Genomic DNA, 20,865 nt, shown 5'->3' with positions numbered 1-20,865 from the left:
GGGGGAGGGTCAGCGAGGGGCTCCCTCCTGCCTGTTTCCACTTCTGACTCCTTAGGCGACAGCTGGACTATCCAGAACTGCTGCCAGGTTCTGCTCCCTGCCCTGTGGCTCCACCCAGGCAGCCGGACTGGCAGGACAGTCTAGCCACAGCATGACCTCAGATCCCCATCCCAAAGAGGCCTAGAGCATGTGGGGAGGGGGCTGGCTTCACAAAGAGGGCTCTGTGGTGGGACCCGGAAGAGAGCAGTGCTCACTAGCCTGGGGGGTCCCTGCAGGGTTGGTGAGGACACTTGGGGCTGGCAGCAGTGGGGTGAGGGGCCAGGTTCTGCCTAGGTAGCTCCCTGACACCTCAGAGGACCCTACAACCCCCAGACAGCTGGAAACAGAAGGTGGTGAGGAGGGAGGTACTGAGGGGCAGGCAGATAACTCCAGCCCAGCACATAAACAGTCTAAATTAGGAATTAAAATACCCCGAAGCCAATCCCAGCCACCATCATTGGGCAGGGTGTATTTCAAAGGAGTAGGAAAACATCCCGGCTACAAGCACTGAACTTTCTCAGCTCGATGGTGGCCAGAGACATCTGTGTCCACACACACACACACACACACACACACACACACACACACACACACACACCTGCGTGGACACAGCCCTACGTGCATATGGACAGCTCACCCTAGGGACAAGAACAGGTCTGAGAGGGAGACAGTCAAAAGCTCCCCCAGGGAGAGACTGGGCAGGACTGTCCCACACTCCTCACACCCACAGCAGTCAGACTATTCTGTGGCCTCCTGCCAGCCCCATCCCCCAACCAGGGCTTAGCCTAGCCCCTGGTTTTCAGGGGAGGAAGCCCCAGGGCTTGTGAACTGGGGTAGGATGTTCCTTTCCAGCTTTGTGACCTGGGGCCACCAGTCCTGGCTTTGCCCCCTCCAGGAGAGAAGCCAGGGTGAAGAGCAGGCACAAGGAACCCAAAGCAGGTGTGTGTGTGTGTGGGGGGGGAGGGGCAGCAGTGGGACCGCTGCACCCTTCTGCCTGGGCTGTGGCTTTAGAAGTCCAAGTTCAAGAGCAGATGGTATCCAGGAGAGCTTCTGCATCCCTCTATCACATCCTGTCTTGCTTTTCTGACCTGAACACCTGCACCATTATTCCCATGGGATCAGGGGGCAGTCCCCAGGGAGGAGGGGGCTCTAGGGTGGAGCTTGGACAGCCAGTGCCTCAGGCTGCCAGGCAAAGGACAGGAGCTTCACTAGGAGTTACATATGGGCTAGGAGGGTGAGCAGGCTTGACCGGGCAAATCCTACGATGCCACAGAGGTGGAGGCTCAACAAGGCTGGTCACTCTCCAGGTCAGAAGTGAAGAGTGGCTTCTGGTCGGGGGGCAAGCAAACTCAAACACCCTGTCACCCACAGGGGCTCCATGCTATTTAGCTTCTGTGTGTTCAGTTTGACATTACATCATAGGCCTGACCTTTGGCCACACCCCATCTGTCAGGCTTCTGTTTCCCCAAACACAAAGCCAGAAAACCAAGCCCATGACCATCAGCATACACAGGTCTCGGGCCACACAGCCTAGCCATGGCGCCTCTGTCATTTTGTCACACCGGGCCGAGAGGGGTAGACCCTCAGAACCCAGGTGACCAACACCATCAGCTGCCACCATGGCTATCAGCTCCAAATCCAACATAACAAAGTGATGAAAGATGACTTGAGTGAATGCCTCACCCACGGGTCACATTGCTGCAGTGGCTTAAAAAAGAGGGCTCCTACTGATGCCCCAGAGTTGTGGGTGCTGGGCCCCAGGGCCAACCACCAGCTCAGCTCTAGTGTAGCCCCCCACCCCTTATCCATTCACCCAGTTCTCCACGGTTCACAGGTCTAAAGCCCACCAAGCGCACATTAACCATGCAGCTTCTGAAACGTGAGGTGTAAGCAGAAGCAACTCCACTGAGCCACGGCTAGGACATTATAAAGCACACCTGAGTGTGTCTCTGAGGGCATTTCCAGAGATGACTAAGTAGGGGCCATGCCCAGTATATGAGCAGCACCATCCTATAGTCTGGGGACCTAAAGGAAGAAGGGGATGAAGGCAAAACTTGCTGATGCACAACTATTTGTGCTCACTGGCCTTCTTCATAAACTCCCTGTAGAGAGGTAGGTGTGTCTGTGATATATCTATATGTATATGAACATGTATATACACACACACACATATAACACACACACACATATAACACACACACATATATATGCATATAGAGAGACATATATATACATATATGTATGTATGTATATATATATTTCATATGTACATACATACATACATATATGTCAGCTGACCACGGAATGAAACTTTTGAAACCATGAGCTAAAATCAGTCTTTATCCTAAACTGTTTTCACTCACTCAGCCATTTGTCACAGACACAAAAAGAAAAAATAAATGACTCATGCTGGGGCCTCAGATGTCCCGGAACAAAGGGGTCACGTGCCGACTCTTGGAGACGACAGGGCCTAGCATTGTGTGGACATGTCATCCACTCTGGCCTTTCCCACCCACACCTTCTCCATCCACATCTTAGACACGTACACTGAAGCTGGGAGAGGCCTCCTGCCCAGCACCCTCTTATCAGCCATCTTGTATCTACCACCCCTTCCCTGCAAGACTCTACAAGACGCCCCGAGAACACAGGCTGACCGTGGCCAGTAGTCAGTCCAGGAAAAGATCATTGGGTTGAGAAGCTGGCTATCTTAGGCCCATGCTTGGGGTTTATGCCAAATGTTCCACTACCCTAGGTGACACAGACCCTTCCCTTTGTCCTTTCATGGATCTCACGCAACTATTTACTAAATGCCCAATCCCTTGAACTCAAAGCTCTTCAGCCCTGCTCTATAACCTGGCTGTAGACAGGCTTATCCCACACAGCAAGTTCTCCAGACCCTGATACCCTCTTCCCTCTGTCACCTGGTGGGCAGGACACTAGGACTCAGGATGGCCTGTTTTTTCCCCAGGACCCTCAGGGCTCCATCAAGATGGCAGTCATGGGTCAACGAGGCTATGCACTTGGGTAGCAGCCCTGCCAAGTGTCATCTCATGAGTCCTAGTTTGGGCCCCCTGTGTACCCTTTCCTGCTTGGGTACTTCAGAGTCGGAACTCCGCCCCACCCAATCCATGTAGAGTCCTCTCTCTAGCAAAGCCTGAGACACTGTATCTGTTCTCCACACCCTAGGGATCCCATGTGTGGCCCAGAGCGGAATGGTGGTGCTCCATGGGGCCGGGTGGGGCTGGGAGCAGCTAGGATCACAGTAAGAGGCTTTATGTAAGCATAAGCGGGCAGCTGGCTCCTGGGGCCAGGCTGGTAAACCAGGAGCTGGCTGGGGATTAGTGACAGGCGTTGCCAAGGCAACCCAAAGAGAAGGAAGCATGCTTGGTCTGAGCATAGCTCAGCCTTCCTCTAGCTCCCCAAAGGTAAGAGGAAACCCCAGAGATTCATTAGCAACAGGTTCCCATGGCAACCGCACCAAGCTCATTAATAATTTTTCTTTTATTCCAAGTGTGGGTGTTGAAAACCTCTCGAGAATGAAGGGAGGGACGGATGCAGAACAAACACTCGCGCCAGCTACTCCTACCCATGGCCCAGACGCCACCTGACAGTGACACCTGTCCCCACCCCAACTGGGAGTCAGGACCTAGCAGGGAGTAGTCAGGCTCTGGAAGCACAGCCAAGACCCCACTTTCAGACCCACTAGACGGCTACTGCACACTGGAGATGCCACACATCCTGTTACAGCACCTTGGGGCCCAGACTCATAGGTGGGAGAAACGGTTAGCAAGTAGGGGTTGTTCTATAATGCCCCTGGAAGTTTCGTTATGTGACCAAACAATGTTCCTACGTGACCCAGCAATCCCATTCCTGGTATCTACCCAGAAAGACGAAACCCAGGAAGTCACATTGCATTCAGAGCCCGCCCGTTCTCTGCAGCGCTTTCTGCTACACACCTGGACACATGTCCACAAACACAAAAGCTCTCTAACTACACCTTGCTACGGTGAAACTAAACCTTGAAGTCAGATGGTTCACAGTACACCATCCAACACATGCAAGCATGTGATGCCACTACATGGAGCCTTGGAACAGGGAGATGGGATGAAGGCAGTCAGCAGAGATGCATGGGCATGGTGCTCCCTGCATGGTGAGAAGTGCTCCGAAGCACACTGCAGCCATAGATGCCCAAGTGTAAGACTAGGGTGGCAGATACAGAGCTGTACACTCATGGGTTACTTATGTGACTCATGATCTACCCCAATAGTACAAGCAGCTTTGGGGTCAGCCTACAATGCCTGCATAGTAGCTGCTACTGTCTTATCTGAGACCCTGGTCCCTGGAGGTCGGGGGGTGGGGGGGAACACACAGGAGCTTGGTAAAGTAAACAAGATGTAGAGACTTGGGCATGTCATGTGCCAGGCAGGCAGGCAGGCAGGTGCTTCTGCCTTTTGCTCTGGACAGGTGACTAAAGACCACTGGCTTCTAGGACAAGCTGGGCCAGCAGGAACTTAGAAACATTCAGGGTCACCTAGCAAACTCCATGAAGCTCATTATACCCACATTGGGTCCCAGAGTACCTCATGGGATAAAATGTGATCTCTCACCCGCCTTGCCACTAAGGCCACTAGAGGCTCGATGTCTCCTTTATCAGGCCCTGCCAGGCCTTGAGAAAGCATCAAGTTAACCAGCAATTCCTACCGCCCCACTCCTGAGAAACTCTTGGTAGGAGCTCACTACCAGGAACACTACGCCCCCTTTAGAGCAATGTGAAGACAAGGGAGTGACCACAGAGATATGGCAATGCGCAATCAAAAGGCAAAACTCAGAAGCCGTTTGCAGCCTGTACCACACAGACACTCACACACTGTAATAACAGCCCAGTGGGTCAGGCCCAGACAGCCAATTTCCCAATTAGGAGCCGCAAGCCTGCCCATGCACAGGGCACAATGGAGCCCATTCTTTCACAGCAAATGAGAAGAAACCAGCTTTCCTCCTGATACTCTGTGAAAAACTGCAAGTCAGTGGGGGAAGGTTCAGGGGGACACCAGCCTGATGTCATGGTAAAGCAGGCAGAGCTACCACCAGGGAAGGGTGGTACACACTGCCACCTGGGGATGGAGTTGGGACACATAGTGAATGGGAAGGGATGGGGTGGCCTGAAGGCTTCTCCCTCTGGGTCTCTGAATTCCAAGCACTCCCACCCGAGCAGCTCTTCTGAACCAGGCCTTAGTGGGTCTGACTCTACCCCTTCCTAGCATACACCCAGCCTCCCCGATGGCTTCAGGCTGGTTGGACCTTGCTCCATTTGCTTGGTGACCCAGATCCCAATGTGGAGAAGCACACAAGGTTCTGCAATATTATGGAAGACTGTGGCAGCAGGCCCAGCTTCTGACACAAACACCGTGGCCTTGTATCTGCTACTGGTTGGTGAGCCTTTGTTCCCATCCCACCTGACAAGCTTGTTCCCATCTGTCTGTCTGGCGCTGTCTGGCTTGGGGGAACATTCCTTTTGATGATGGCACTTGGGAACACAATGGTGTTAGAGGGAGTCATTCTTGGGCAGTGGCCTCACCTCCTAGACAGCTGCCATCTCTACAACAACTCACAACCTGCTGCACAGGAAGTCTTCAGAGCCCCTACCTCACCAAGCAGGTCAGCGCTACTGACCCTGTGTCACTCAACAATGTTTTCATATCTCAGAGCCTCCACAAAACCAAAACCACCTGGGAGTCCCTGCCTGGAGGGCACTCCTGGTGGACCCACATTAGGGGCAGGGCAGCGGCACTGAAGGAGAGAAAGCCACCAACCTCCATAAGCTGGGAAAGCATGAGGGAGCTGGAGTGGTCCATACTCAGAAACTCAACTGGGGCCATGAGCCCCCCCATGCCTCCATGACTCCTGGTCCTGAGCTACAACGGCCCACACCCAGCTAGTCACTGACAGTACAAGCAAACCTCAGACAGACCAACCATATTGTACAATGCCCTTTCTACGGGCCTCAGGCCTCAATCTCACAGAAAGAGGCCTGGCAGGGTCTGTTACACAGGAACAATGAGGACCCGGGAACAACTTGGAAGACCTCAGCAGGAGGTGTATCACCAACCACCTGGTCCCCAAGGCTCCCTTAGAGGATGAGGTGAGGTGGCAGTAGCCAGTCCATACCTATAGCCAGGGCTAGTTGGGTCAGGGTTGTAAGTGGGGCAAGTCACTGGCAGTGTCAGGACTGGGAGAGGGGCAGAGCTAGGCGATGACAGTATCCACATGGGCCAAGCTGCAGAGGCGTGAACTGAGACTCTGCTAGGTACGGGTAGCTACATCGTACACGCAGGTAACATGTAATGGCCAATGCATGCCCACTGTTCAGCTCACAGGACAGGGGCCGAGGTGCTCCAAGTGGGTACCAGAGGCCTTCCTGGATCCAGGGTCTGAAGGGCTAACCAGAGATACACCCACATAGAATGTCAGACCGTGCTTGTCACACCAATAATGAGGATCCAACACCCTGGAGAATGAAGGCCAGCTATGTCCACACTAGGCAACTAACATCTTCTAAACACTCAGGCTCGCAGTGAGGTCATCGAATTCCTAGGATTTAAAAAGATGCAGGAGCTGGAGATAGGTCAGTTGGTAGAGTCTGTGCCTAGCACACACAGAGCTCCACGTCTGAGCCCTACTATTACATAAACTAGGCACAGTGGTACGGACCTATAATGTCAGCATTCAGGAGATGGAGGCCAGGAGGCAAGTCCACGGCCATCCTCAGTTATATATAATAAAGTCAAGGCCAGACTGGGCTCCGTGAGACTCTGCCTCAAAATAAAGACCCTGGGATGGCTCTGCAGGTGACCCGATGACAGAGTTTTACCTCCAAGACCCACATGATGCAAGGTGAGATCCAAGTCTTACAAGTGGTCCTGTGACTTGCACATGTGCAGTGGCACACGTACACACGAGAGCCAGCGAGCAAATCCCCAAGCCCCAGACCGGGATTTTAAATAAAAACCACTCTTACTCCATGTTTGATGACTCCTGGTTAATTTCATTTGTATCTTTGGGTGGAAATGCTAATTTCACAGGGTACCCTGAGTTTCTTTCAGCAGCAAGCCCCAGCCGCAGAGCTGGCCTCTGTCACCCACAGACAGCATTGGAGAAGCTAGGCATGCCTGTACCAACCCCAACTCCTCTACTATGAAACTGGCTTGGGAATGGCCACATGGCCACAGTGCCTACAGCTATTTCTTATTGGCCCCTCACTCCACAATGATGAGAGACAATGATGGTGTAGGAGGATGCTAAGGCCAGGCACAATGGGCCATAGTCGCAGGATACATGCAGGTCCCATCTAGTCACCAGTGACACAGCAGGTCTAGGCCACCACCGCCCCAGAAAGGACTGGAGCAAAGTATCCTGTGGAAGGTGTCCTATGCACACCCTGAGCCCTGCTGAGTCCAGAGTGTGGTGGGAGTGATGGGGATACAGCAAGTGCTAACAGTCAGAGTGGATGCCTCAGCCAGCCAGGGCAAGGGCAGGAGCCGACTGGGCTTCCCTCAGCATCCCAGGAAGATCCTGTCCATTTTAATGAGGTACTAATGCAGGCTGACTCACCAACCGTCGGCCAGAGGCTGGACTGGCAACTGCTGCCAAAGACAAAGGGACATGATAGGGACACTGCTGTGTGGTCCCCATGTCCCTCATGTCCCTCTGTGCCTTCAAACAGCAGTGGCTGGGCATCTGGGCAGGGTTCTCTTCCCTGTGTCAGATTAGGCTGCATCCTAGGACTAGAATCCTTGGCGTGGAAAGATAGCTGGAGGTGTCCCGCTGAAGAACAGCCATCCCCATACTGCTCCAACCCCAGGCCCTCCACAGGGTGCCTGGTTCTCACTAGGTCCTCTGCCACCTTCAGATGCATGACAGTGGCCAGGGTGTAGGCCCTCAACTTGCAGGTTACCTCTCTTACTTGAAGTATAGGACAGAGAGGTTGAGCATGAACCCCAAGGGCACAGACATCTCGAGGGTCAAGTTACCCTCAAGGCAGAAGAAGCACATGGCCACTAGCCAGGAGGTGCCTGGGTCAGCTTCGAGGTAACCATGGTACCACACTTTAACACAATAATTGCATAAACAAGCACCTCAAGGGTCTCCCTCTCGGGCCAAAGCTACTCCTCCTCCAGCTATCCCTGTTCAAACCCAGCCCATGTCCCTCTAGCCTAATCACTATCCAATGGTCAGTCTTGGGAGAGCAAGGCCTGAGTGTCCCCGGGAGAAACCTAATGGGCCATAATGGACTTCTCTGTATTCTCTGAGCTGGGGCTGGAAGCTGGGGGCAGGGTGCAGCTTCAACACTACAGCAGTTTCCTCCCTGGCCATCTGGGGTCAACACTCCTCACCATGGACAGCAAGAGGGAGACAGTCCTGCTCCTCTGAGGACAACTGGAACAGCTAGAGACAGGTAACATCCAAGGTCTTAGGGGCCACAGCTCTGGGAACCTGAACGTCAGCTTTCACACTGAAGAGGTTTGTCTGACATCTCCATTGTTCTGCTCAAAACCAAAGGACAGAGACAACCAGGACAGAGAGAGGGTTGAGGAATCCCAGGGGTACCTCAGCAGGCTTCCTCGCGGACAGAGTGGTCAGCTTTGTAAAAACTCACTAGACACTCCCATTTTGGACTGACCTTCAAGGCACCTTCTAGACTGGATGGGAGTGGTTCAAATCTCCCTGGAGATGTCCCTATAAACACACCAGACACCTGCGGTAGCTTCTGGGAGGGGCCTCTGACCAGAACAGGAAGCCCCAGGCATGGCCTGACTGGCCGGCCAGGCAGTCAGAATGACCAATTTCATGGCTGATTTTCTCCTCTCCCCAGGTGGCCCACCCCTTGTCTTAAGAGCCTGACACTGAGCATCTGATTTGTCCCAAGTGGCCACCCCCAGTTAGCACATCACAGCCTCCTGCCCTAGCAAGCCGAGCTGCTCATCTCCCTCCAGGAGTGGGGCACGCTATCTGGGAAAGGCTCATTCATGCGTGCGTGCATAGAAGGGCACTCTCAGCCACATGGGCAAGCCTGCCACCAGCTGGGCCGAGGTTCTGTGTCTCTGTCAAAAGCACCACAGGTCAGCGGCCTCAACAACACAAACTCCTACTCTGTCTGAGCTCCAAGTCCCCAGGCCAGGCCTCAGCAGGGATTGCTTATCTCCAAGGCTCTGGGGAGGCTGTACCTGGCCTTCTACATCTGGTGTTAGTGACAGTCACTGTTTATGGCTGTGGCCATGCTGCTCCAGTGTCTGTCTGTCTGTCTATCTGTGTCTGTCTGTCTGTCTCTCTCTCTCTCTCCCTCGGTTGCCGCACAGTCTATCCCCTCCCCACAGAGACTTCCATCACTGGATCTGAGGCACTCAGTCCAACCTATCCTTCAGCTTAGTTAGTTACATCTGAATATATCCCACTGTCAAATAGGGGTGGCCAGCCTCACATTCTGCTGGTCACACACTCTGAAGGGGACAACAGTCAGCCCAGCACAGAGATGGAAGCATGAGGGAGTATAGCCTTTCCCTGCCGCTCAGCTGGAGGCCACAGGGGAGAAAACCGAGGCCCAAAAGGTGATCTGTCCACAGAAACAATGCAATTTTGGTACCTTTTCTACCACCTCAACTTTGGAGGATGCCCCAAGTCTGCTTACATCACTCCCACTAATTTCCAGGAAATCCATTGAACCCATCGGTTTTATTGCCATGGGCTACATACGCCACAGTATGGGCCAACATGACAGGGCCCAGGGAGCCCAGGTGCTACTCAGAACTGGGGCCTATGCTGCCAGCATGAGGGAGTATAGTCCTCACTCAGGAGTTCCTACCGAGTACCTGCTGCGCACCTGCCCTATGCACAACAGACCTGGCCAGCAGCCTCTCCCTGCATCCATCCATCCACTGCACCTGCCATCCATGCACTGCACATGCCCCCCCCCCCCAACTACTCTGTACACACAAGCCTCAGAGTCAACTGCCCTGCTAACCTTCCTGCAGCTACAGGGACCTAGGACCCAAGGGGTTCCAGCTCCTCCAACGGTAAAGGCCACTGTCCCCTAACAGTGTCAGGGTGCCCCCTTTAATCGTCCAGAACTGACTCCTACTCCCATCCCCCACCAAGAGCTTCACCAGGTAGAGATAAGTAAAGAAGAGGGCCAGAACAAAGTGGGGTGGGCAGAGCAATCTGCCCTTATACCGTTGAAGCCCCTTCCCCAGGTCACTGTCTGTCCCAGCTGAACCAACCTAGAGCTCAGCTTGTGGAGGGGACATTAGCATAATCCAAAGGGAAGAGAACAGAGCAACCAAGCCAATCACTGTGTCTGCCAGGAACATCCTGTGTGCTGCCAGGGTCAGGCCATGCTGGGATGCAGCAATCATCTCTTTCCACATGGCCAGGCAGGGGCTGTGGTCCCTAGGATTGGCCTGTTCTCCAGCCCAAAACAGGGCCTTCTCCCTATTGCCTGCTGCAGGTCTGGCCAGCCAAGAGGCTGAGGCTCCGCAGTGCCCCATTAATGAGGCAATGACTCTTTGCCTAATGCTCAGATACAAAGAATCCCTTTTTGTGCCATGGTTACTTCCCTCATGAAAGAACACAGAAGTTCCAAGGAATGCAAACAGCAAAGGGTGAAGAACCTGGCTGGACCAGGCAGGACTAAGGCCTAACCCATGGGTCTCTTATCTGGAGGCGGTGGGTATAGGTGCAGGTATAGGTGTGCCTGATGGACCATCAAGCCTGGTGGATCACCCCTCCAACTTGGGCAGCGAGAGTTAACTGCTTTAATCCTGGGAACCCTTAACTCTGAGAGCATAGGGGAGGCTTCTAAGTCCAGGTTCAAACTTTGGTAAAGGCTTGGATAGCCCATGTTTTTTTTAAAAAAGGGGAGGGAGGTTCTCTAGGACCCCTGAAATCCATCAGGAGGGGCTGGCTCCTGACTGTTCAGGGCTCTTCTATCCAAGGCTCACACATCCTGGCGCTGGAAGCAGCAATCATGCAGAGGCTGGAGTTCCCCAATCCAGTGTCTAATCTGCGTACTCCTCAACTGCCCCTACCAACAGAACCCCAATCTCCCTGCCAGCCCGTGGCTTCACCTCCTCCCCTTGCTAGTCACAGTGCCTAGAACGATTTGAGAAGCCAGAAGATACCAACCCTGGCAGACACATGGCAGGCGTGGCTCAAGTCTGTCCCATAAAGCCTTTCCTGAGGAAACGGTGAGTGGCTTAAGCATCCAGCCTGTCACTCCAGGCAGGCACAGCACTCTGGGTATGGTACCCAGACCTGCCAACTCTCTTGAGCTGGAGATGGGCTGAGGGCCAGTAGGTTCCTTTTTCCTCTACATCCCTGGCTCCCAGGACTGCATCCTGTCTGGCCTGTCTCTTATCTCTGATCAAGGATCCAGCCCTACACCACCACACACCTTGTCTCTGCCCAGGGCTACACCACCACACACCTTGTCTCTGCCCAGGGCTGTGGCCTTTAATTTAATCCCAGACTTAGACATTTAACCTGGGCATACATTTCTTAGGAGTGCTCCAAGTTAGGCCAAGACTAACCACCCAGGAGAAGAGAGAAGGTTAACGGCTCCCAAGGTATGGAAGAACATTTTGAGTCAGGTCCCGAGAGCTGCTACCCCCTCCCCAGCAGGCTCAGCTCAGCACCAGGGCCAACATCTGCATAAACAAAGGTAACGGATTTGCACGCCTGACCTTGACTGCTCAAGCCCGAGGACTGGACTTGGCCACAGGCCACTGCTCTGGACTCATCCCTGTTTGACAGGCTGCCCCATCCCCCCCGCATTCTTCCACATCCTGACCCTGAATGGGGCGTCTGCCAGCAGCACTGGGAGCCAGGCCCACTGCACGCGAGGAAGCAAGGGGAGCTCCCAGACCACCCTGCGTGCTCCTGCGGCCACGGAGACACCCACAGCCTGCTCTGTGTGCCGTGCCCTACCAGCATGGTGCTGGGGTGTCTCAGCATGTTATGCAGGCCACGCCTCCAAGATATGAGGACACCGGGACCCACTTCTCAGACCTTGTCCTGGAGTGCCCTTAAGTCCTGCCTTACCTCAATTTCCCACCGGGCTGGGTTCCAATCCTGCCCTCTTCCTGAGCCTCATCAGCGAGCACACTAGATTCCCGAGTTCCCAGGCTGGCCCATCCACGAGTTCCCAGGCTGGCCCATCCACTATTCTCTGATATCCCAATTCTCCGTCTCATCTCACATCCCACGCTGCTAACAGCAAGCTCTTGGGATCCAGAGCCCTTTCCACCATATTTCCTCCTGCCTCAGACCACTTACCTTAGGAGCAGAACCATGGCACGTGATGGCCCATCTGGCTTCCTCTCTACACAGACACACTGTAGCTACCACCTCCCTGGTCCTGGTACCAGCAGCTTCTAGTCCAGACCCATCCACCACAGGCACAAGGACAGCTGGATCCCAAATGGTTCTGTTGGGGAGACCTTTGCTGAATGACGGAGCCATGGCCACTCCCTCCACAATTCCTCACAACGCAGGGCTCTATCAGGGAAGATCTCCATGGAGAACGTGGGGTGGGAGTCTGCTATGGTCCCCAAGTAGCTGATGGTCAGGCTCTTCTGTTCACTTGAGGTGCTGAGACCATCAAAAAGGGGCCCTGGGTCTGGTCAATGCCAGGGTGATTAGGAATAAGCAGGGTAAGGCCTAGTGAAAGAAGTCATCACCCACTGGCAACACAAGTGAGCCTGGGGCCACCTCCCCCAGGGTGCCAGGATGCAGATGTGTGATGTGTCTGTTAGGAAGGTGACGCCTTAATCAGGAGGGCAGGCCTGTCAGTCCACCTGGACACTGCATGGTAGCCTTGACCCTACACAGCCATCCCTGAGCCACACAAGCAGATCTGGGAGGCACAGCCCCCACCAGAGCTGAGCCTGTCCTAGACTAAGCCTCCGATCCCTATGTGTACCCTGTAGACCTTCACTGGCATCATGTGCATCCCGTGGAGGGATGAGCCTGGAAAGGTAACATCCCATGGATGTGTCACCTCCATGATGCAAGTATGAATGACTCTCCAATGAAAAGTTTAGGGGAACCCTATCCTGGGAGACATCCATCTGAGGGTCTTCCCAACATCCCACCACCTACAGCTCTTGGTTAGGATGCTACATCCCTGTACACAAATGAGTCCCAGAGCCACCATGTGCCCTCACCATGATAAAGCATGAATCAATACCTGCTCCAGATTCCCACTTGATAGGTGTGGGCTAGGAGCGTCAAAAGCTGTCCTGCAACTCTTCTCCCATCAATGACCTGCACTGACTGAACGCTCAGATCGAGGACCTTAGGGAAGGCTGACACCTGAAATGCAGGGCCAACGTCCCTAGGTAGGTAAGAGTGCCTGTCAAGACCCGGGAAGCTAGCACTGCTGGTCCACATTCCATAACCCTAACCGGGTCAGAGTGGTGGACACGGACGGAGCCAGCAGTGGCTCTGTCTGGCAGAGTCTGCAGAGTCCAGAGAAGCTGTCATGAAGAGTTAACAGTGGGAGAAAGACTCAGCAAGGTCTCCAGTTACAGATGGAGAAGCCAGGGAGGAAGCCACCGGCTCCCACCGAGAACCCTCAAAGGATCCTCTAGAGACCACAACATTCCTCAAGCGAGTACCAGCCAAGGCCACAGGGGCCTTTGCTACTTATAAGTACTCCTGGCTCAGAAGTCAGGCCCAAGAGTCCCTAGAGGCCCAATGACCCCCAGCAATCAACACAGTTCCCCTGAGAGCCAGTTTGGATGTTCTAAAGCAGCAGAGATGGACCCTTCTCAGAGCACAGGATTCAGGCAAAGCCAGGGCAAGGGTAAAGGCTGTCTCCTCACCCCTAAGGCCAGCACCCGTAAGTCTCCACTGGGGATATACATGCCAGTGGAGAATCAGGTACTAGCAGCCACCTTGAAGCAGTTTGCCCTTGGCATCTCAAAGCATCCATTTTTAAAAGATGGCATACAGACCTTCTTAGGCTTGTCTAGCCAGGGGTTCAACAAATGTGTGCGCTTCCAAGCTGGGCTCGGCCCAACCAGTTCCCCTTCACCTCCGTGACCTTGACATGCCCTTCATTCTTTGTCAGTTATGGGGAAAAAGAGAGGTTAAAGGGGATTTCCCTCCCCCCAAAGACTGTCACCTCTGAACACCCCAGATTTCCTCCTAGATCCTCAATGTCTACAGCTCACTTTCCCTGCTGACACAGGCCAGCTGGGTGCCCACTGCTGAGCTTCACACCCCTGGGAGGCCCCACCTTCCCTTGCTGGGGCAGGCAGCTGCACTGCAGGCAGTTCTGGGTCAGGAGCCTGGGGTGGGGTGGGGGAGCCGGGGCAGAACATAACCCAGCGGCGGAGCAGGCTACAACACACGGGTCCCACCCACCTTCCTCTATAAATAAGCCTGTGTAGGAGAAACAGCGCTCTCCCCAAAAGTTCCAGCCCGATTGTATTTTTAAAGAGGGAACTAAATCAATAAAGACAAAGGCTGTCCTTGGAGGCTCCTTTGCCACAGGGATGGGAGACACCATCCATGTAGAACTGGGACTACGTTTATGTTGGTACCTCCACTAGGAAGTTCCAGAACAGTCCGAGACTGGGAGAAAGTACTTCCCTCTGCTCCAACAGCCAATAGAAGCCCAGCTATGACTGGCAGGCATCTGCTGGGAGCCAGCAGCTGCTTCTCAGAGCAAAGCTGATTTTCCCTGCTCTGGGGAAAGGCCGGAGGTCCCGCTGTCACGCTGTCTACCTGCAGGGGAAACTGAGGCCCAGGAAACTCTCTCTAGCCACAGGGCACCACATAGTCCTTGTAAAATCCTGGCCATGCCAATCACCAGGCTCCCCTGCCTCATACAAAGCCACCCCCCCCCCACCTCCCAGGAATGAGGAACATAAAGAGCTCGGGAAGCCTCGGCCCACACGGGCTTCCCCAGTAAGCTGATCCCCCCCGCCTGTCCAGGCGTGCAGCTTATTTTAGGATCTCCCTGAGGCCCAGCTTCACACCCCTACTTCAGAGCCTAGCATCTGCTGAGGGTCAGACCCATCCCCATGTGGCCAGGGCTCTAATGAACCCACCCCACTGGACAGATACAGAGTGCTGACAAGGCCAAATAACCTGGAAAACCAGCTCTCCCCACATGGCATCTCCCTAGCTTGGGGATATGCAGAATCCTTGGGTTTCAGAAGTAGGAGAATCAAACTGTTGAGGTAGACAACAGCAAGAAGATGGGGGTGTGGCAGGCCTCCTGGAACCTGCCAGCAGCCCCAGGACAGGGACGTACTGGAGAGGGAAGATCTACCTATCTCCCCTTGGTGCTCTTACCTGCAGGGACAGCCTGGCATTTCCTTCCTCAACTGAGAGCTCTTGTCACACACACACACACACACACACCCCGCCCTCTCTCCCAGGCCTGATAACACCCGAGTCTCTCTTAGACCTACAAGGGCACCTTCTACTTTAAGCCACACAGTCGGCTCAGGCCAGGTGGCAAATGTTAGCTCTACAGTCCTTGAAGGCTCAGTCTACCTACATGAGCCATCCCATCCCCACCTTCTCTGAAGGCAGCAACACAAACAACCTTGTTAGAAGTCCTCGGGGACACAGCAGCCAGAGAACCAGGCTCAGCCTCCGACTCCTGTGTAGCCACATCCTGGCTGTCAGGAGACCAAGTCTAAGTCCACTCGTTCTTCTCGTATTTTGTACAGCTTGAAAACAACAAATTCAGGCACTAACACAGGGCTGGTCTTTGTCACCTCCCCAAGGTCCACAGTAGCACTGCCCGGTGGCTCATCACTATTCCCAGCCATACAATCTCACCACCAAAACCAAGTGGTCCAGTCACCTCCAGTCTAGATCCCGCAGAGGGGACAAACTGACAGCTGGCACACAAGGTCACCCTGCTCCTGCACAGAGGGCCAGCCAACCCAGAGGATGCCCACCACGGGCAGTCACTACCATCAACTGCAAAGGACAAAGACAGCAGGCAGTGAAGCCCAAGCATAGCCCTGGACCACCCTCCTTTACAAGCAGAGAAAAATCTGACTCACCCAATGTTTGGATTGGAGTGAAAAGAAACATGGGCTTTATTACTTTTTTTGGTACAGATTTCTCTTTTGTATTTAATATTTATACAGTTAAACACACAAGGTAGAGAAACATATACACACATTGCTCATTTTCCCTCTGTCCCTGACTCCGCTGAAGAGTGTTTATGGGCCCATGTCAACTCCCCTTGGCCCTCCACCCACCCAGCCCTGGTGACCAGTTCCGAGCAGTTGCTGGGGGTGGGGGTGGCCGCACTACCAGGCATTATTTCAGCCCCTCCTCTGAGACTATCAAGCCTATCAGGGGGAGCCCCAAAAGGCCACCTGTTCTGGGGCCAAAAGCCTCTTTTTGCACCCCAGAAATGTTGCCAGTACTGACCCAACCGTGTTCTAGAAGCTTCTGTGAAAGTCTGTGGCCTTGGGGCCGAGAAAAAGAAGGCACAATCCCTTCCTTTTGACCCAGGCAACTGTGGTGAAGGGGGTCGGGGTCAAAGCTAGCTGCCTCCTGCACACACACACACACACACACACACACACACAGCTGCGCATGACTTAAATCAGCTCCTGAACAGACTTCAGCCTGGAAAAGTGAGTTCTCAAACCAACGTCACTTCGAGGAGAACCAGGGAGCAGCCCTGCCCGACACACAGCGCCAACGGAGCAGGTGGAAACTTTCTCCCTTTCCGGCCCCCAGACTCCAGCGAGGGTCTTCACACAGGCTCAGGTGTTTCGTTTGGAAAGCTAAGAAGGCGGGGATTCCCATCTCCTCCCCCCCCCCCCCGCTCCCCCGCCCCGGTAGAACTCCTGGAGTTAACTACCTTTCATTCCCTTCCAAGCCGGCGGCATCCTCGCCGCTTCTGCTCATACTCTCCCGTCCCGAGGTGCCTCTGAACCCAGATTCCACAGGCGAGTTCCGAGGCTAACCCTACCATCTCTGAGAAGAACGCCGCCCTAGCACCCCTACCCAGAGCCCCCGCCGGATCCCACAAGCCGGGGTTCACAGGACGTACGCAGAGGAGTCCCACACCCCAGTCCCCAGCGCCCTGCCAACCCTGTAAGGATATGGGTTACAAACCAGTCGGAGGCACCAGCTGCGCGGCCGCGTGGTTTGCCCGAGGCAGAAGAAGACTGTGGCAGCCAGAGCGGGGTATGGGACGGGTTGTTCCTCGTCGGCGCCCAGGTCCGCACCACACTCGGTCCCTGGGCTCTCGGGAGCCAACACGCTGGACCCGGATCCTCGCTGCTCCTCGCGCCCTGGCGCCCCAGGGCTCGCTGGGGAAGCCCTCACCGGCGCTGCAGGAGCCGAAGGCGAAGCGCCCAGGGGCACCCGGACCTCGTCCGCTGCCAGCGTGCCCTCGGTCATGGTGGCGGAGGGCAGCACCTGCGGAGAGAGGGCAGGCGATGACCCTGGCCCAGGAACGACGCCCCCGCCCCGCCTCAGGCGGAGCGGAGCTGCGGGAACAGCCGCGGCCGCCGGGATGTCTTTGTCTCTCCTTATTAGAGACAAGTGCGCCCCCCGCCCCCTCCCGCCGGCAAAGCCTGGCAGCCCCACCCCCAAGGCCGAGGCGAAGGGTTGCGGGAGCCCTAGGGGCTCCGAGCCCATAGAGCTCAAGTTCAAAGGGTCCCAGGCACGCAGTGAGCGCGCGTACCCTCCGCATCTCACCTCGCTCCGGTGGCCAGCGGCGTCCCTGTGGGCATAGCCCGGGCGGCGCTGTCACTGGGGACCCAGTCCAGAGCCCGGAGCTGGGCCAGTATCGCCTCCTCGGCCCGCGCCCCCGGCCCACCCGGCACCAGCTCTCGCGGAAGCTCTAGCTCCGGCCCGCCCAGCAGCAGCAACGGTGTCCCGATGCGGAAAACCGCTAAATGCACGGCGGGGCGGGCGCGGACCGCAGGCACGGGCCGGGGGCGCGGCCGAGCCAGAGAGGGAGCGAGCGAGCCCTGGAGCCCGTCCGCGCACAGCGCAGGAAACTTCGGAGTGAGCAGTGGCGGGGAGGCGGGGCGGCGGGGGCGGCCCATGGGGCGGGGCCAACGCGGCCGGGGCGGGCAGGGGGCGACCCTCAGGGACCGAGATAGGGACGGAGAGTGGGCGGGGGTCATCAGCCCGGCCCGCCCCCACCCAGACGTAAGCTATCCCACGACATCCCTTGGTCCGTGTTTCTCCGTGCCGGTACGCCGCCAGCCCCAAGTCCGGGACTGGGCGAACCCGGTCCGCGCCCCCCTCCCCGACCTCTCCTCCCGCCCCATACTGTCTCGCGGGAGAGCACGGCAGCAGGGGGCGCTCGCAGGGATGCTTGGACGAGGGGCGGGGGAAGCGGCGCCAACGTCCTTCCCCACCCCCACTGCGGGGGCGCGGAGCCGGCGGGGACCCCCTCCTTTTCTCGCGCGCCGCCCCTTCCCTTCACTGCTAGGGTCGGCTAGGGGGCGGGGCTCAGCAGGCGTGGGAGGCACGCCGTGACCATGCCCGCGAGGCGCGTGCCCTTCCCCCACCGCGTGTGTCTTGGGTGTGCCGGGGCGCCAGTGTCTTTAGAGCGCGTGGGCGACGTGGGGCGCGATGCGCGACGCGACACCAATTGTCCTGGGGCAGTCCGGGTCCTCTGGTACGCAGCTCCCCCACACTCCTCCCAGTTTCCGCAAACTTGCCGGTGCCCATCCCCCTCCCCCTTCTCCTGGGGACTGGGGCTCTTGGAAGAACCTCGAGAAGGAGTACAAGCCGAGCGGGGCCTCCCAGCACCCGCCGGCACACAGAGGGTATATCCTGAGCATGTCGCTGAATCTCCTTTCATACTCCAGTGGTTGCATGACCCTTGTCCCATGAAGGCATGAGCAGAGGGGCTGCTCCCCCTCTCCCGCTGGAGGTATGCAGGGATTTTTTACTTTCTCACAATTACCACACTAGGGCCATAAAATTCCAGCTCTTAGGTGTACATCCACTTAAATTTCAACCAACAAGGGGCTCTTTCACCTTCAGGCCCTGTTATTGGGGAAAACCACTCCTGTCCTAGACAAAGAGCAGCCTCCCTCTCTCTGCCCTGGGGTAGCTGGGCTCTTTGGAGGGCCAGAGCAAAATAGCAACCCCAGACCTGGATGGAACCCTGGCAGGGTGAGCTGCAGAGAAGTGGAGTTTCCCATATGTGGTTCTGGGATTCTAAGAGGATTTCACCGCTGAGCCTGGGAAGGGCACAGGCTGGGGGAAGGAGGTGGAGAGCAAGAACCATGTCCTCTGCCTGTCGGTCCAAGCAGGGCAGGCCCCTGGGCCCAACAGCACCTTGTCTTGTATATGTGAACTTTTCAAGAAAAGGAAAACATTTACTCTATTTTAATGCTCCTACTTACCAGTGGGTGGCTGCGGCCCATAATTAAGGTCCTCAAAGAGCAATTAAGGACCTAGCCACCCAGGAGAGGGATCAGGAAGAGCCTTGAGCCTTGAACACAGCTGAGTGAAGCATAGACAAGCAGGCGAATTATGCCAACGCGGGGTCCTGGACCAGATGGCTGGCAAGCACTGCCACTTTCCTCAAACCCCTCGGAAAGGTTAAGATGAAGTGCAAGGTGGTGGTTTGCTTGAAAACTAGCTGGAGACTGATAAGGTGCCAGACCCCGGTTGGAGCTACAGGTCCGCCGGAGGTGACACCGGACATCTTACCCTTGTTCTTGGGGGCTTCACTCCAGTGGGAGGCAGGCCAGGAACAAGTGTGTGTGGTGGGGGGGGTGAGGAAGGAAACATAGTTGTTGGCCAAGGGCAGATGGCTCCTGGAGGACAAGGAAACAGGCAGGGTCCCAGGGCTCTCCAGCTTCAAGACCCCTATGCAAAGGCCCTCTGGAAATCAGGAGATGGCTGAGTGAGAGGACTCAGGAGAGCAGAATGCATCCTTGCAGAGGAAGATGGAAGGAAAATGGAAGGAGAGGGCCAGAGCTGGTTTACTATGGGCCCCATGGAGCCTGGAGGGAGCGTCATACACCCTAGACTTGAGGGCTATCTCTCACCCATCTCTGTTTACATTCTGCTGTTCACATTTCTGGAGAAGGGGAAGGGCCCTGGACTTGGTGTGTATGTCTGACTGAGCCATTCCCACAGTCAGCAGGACCCAAAGCCGGCCACAGCCCAACTGAAGGGACATCTACACTATGATTTACACCTTAGGGGACTTCTTCCAATGTCTGCTCCTCCTGTTCTATCAAGCCTTCGGGGGATCTGCTGTACTGCCCTTCCAGGGTCTCCTGTCCCTGGGCTGATACTCTGTCTGCTCAGTTTCCTGTGGCAGTGGTCACTTATGGTGGCTTTCCACACCCGAGCACCATCAGCCTAGATCATGTCTGCTTCGCTGCAGGGGCCGAGCCCATCCGTGTGACACAGACTTGCCTTCAGGAGAGGAAATGAAAAGCAGACACTACTCAGATATGAGATGAGAAAATTGGGTTCAAAACAATGAAAGCATCATACGCTCACGTGGTGAGCAGGTAATGAGGGAGACAAGCGTAGGACAACTTAGAAGTTGGCGTTAAAATTGTTTAATTAAACCATACAGAGTGTTCGGATGCATTTTAAAATCCTCCAGGCCTCTGGGATTTTTTTTTTTTTTTTTGCTATTTCCTTTGTGTGTGTGTGTGTGTGTGTGTGTGTGTGTGTGTGTGTGTGTGTGTGTGTACAGAGCTGCTAGTTGACAAAGAGCTGAGGACTGGAAGGGGAACAAACAACCAGGGAATTCAGCCAGTGGGAATCCCGTGGCCATGATCCTGGGGAACATTGTTC

General features: G+C 55.4%; 1 protein-coding gene across 2 annotated transcripts in view; it reads right to left on the bottom strand.

The window, feature by feature from the left end:
- Cacna1h (calcium voltage-gated channel subunit alpha1 H) overlaps positions 1-18,083 on the bottom strand; it is a 59,425-nt gene extending 41,342 nt beyond the window's left edge. For both annotated transcript variants that reach the window (XM_029471410.2, XM_021149895.3), the window contains exons 1-2: positions 17,779-18,083; positions 17,180-17,496 (exon numbers count right to left, since the gene is read on the bottom strand). In XM_029471410.2, the coding sequence (XP_029327270.1) occupies positions 17,180-17,478 (299 nt within the window). In that variant the 5' untranslated portion in view covers positions 17,479-17,496; positions 17,779-18,083. The remainder of the gene's footprint in view (positions 1-17,179; positions 17,497-17,778) is intronic.
- Positions 18,084-20,865: the final 2,782 nt, after the last annotated feature.

Source organism: Mus caroli, unplaced genomic scaffold, assembly GCF_978045245.1.
Source record: "Mus caroli unplaced genomic scaffold, Mus_caroli_1 scaffold_18, whole genome shotgun sequence".
Classification (NCBI taxonomy): Eukaryota; Metazoa; Chordata; class Mammalia; order Rodentia; family Muridae; genus Mus; species Mus caroli.
This window is presented reverse-complemented; position numbering and strand designations above follow the sequence as displayed.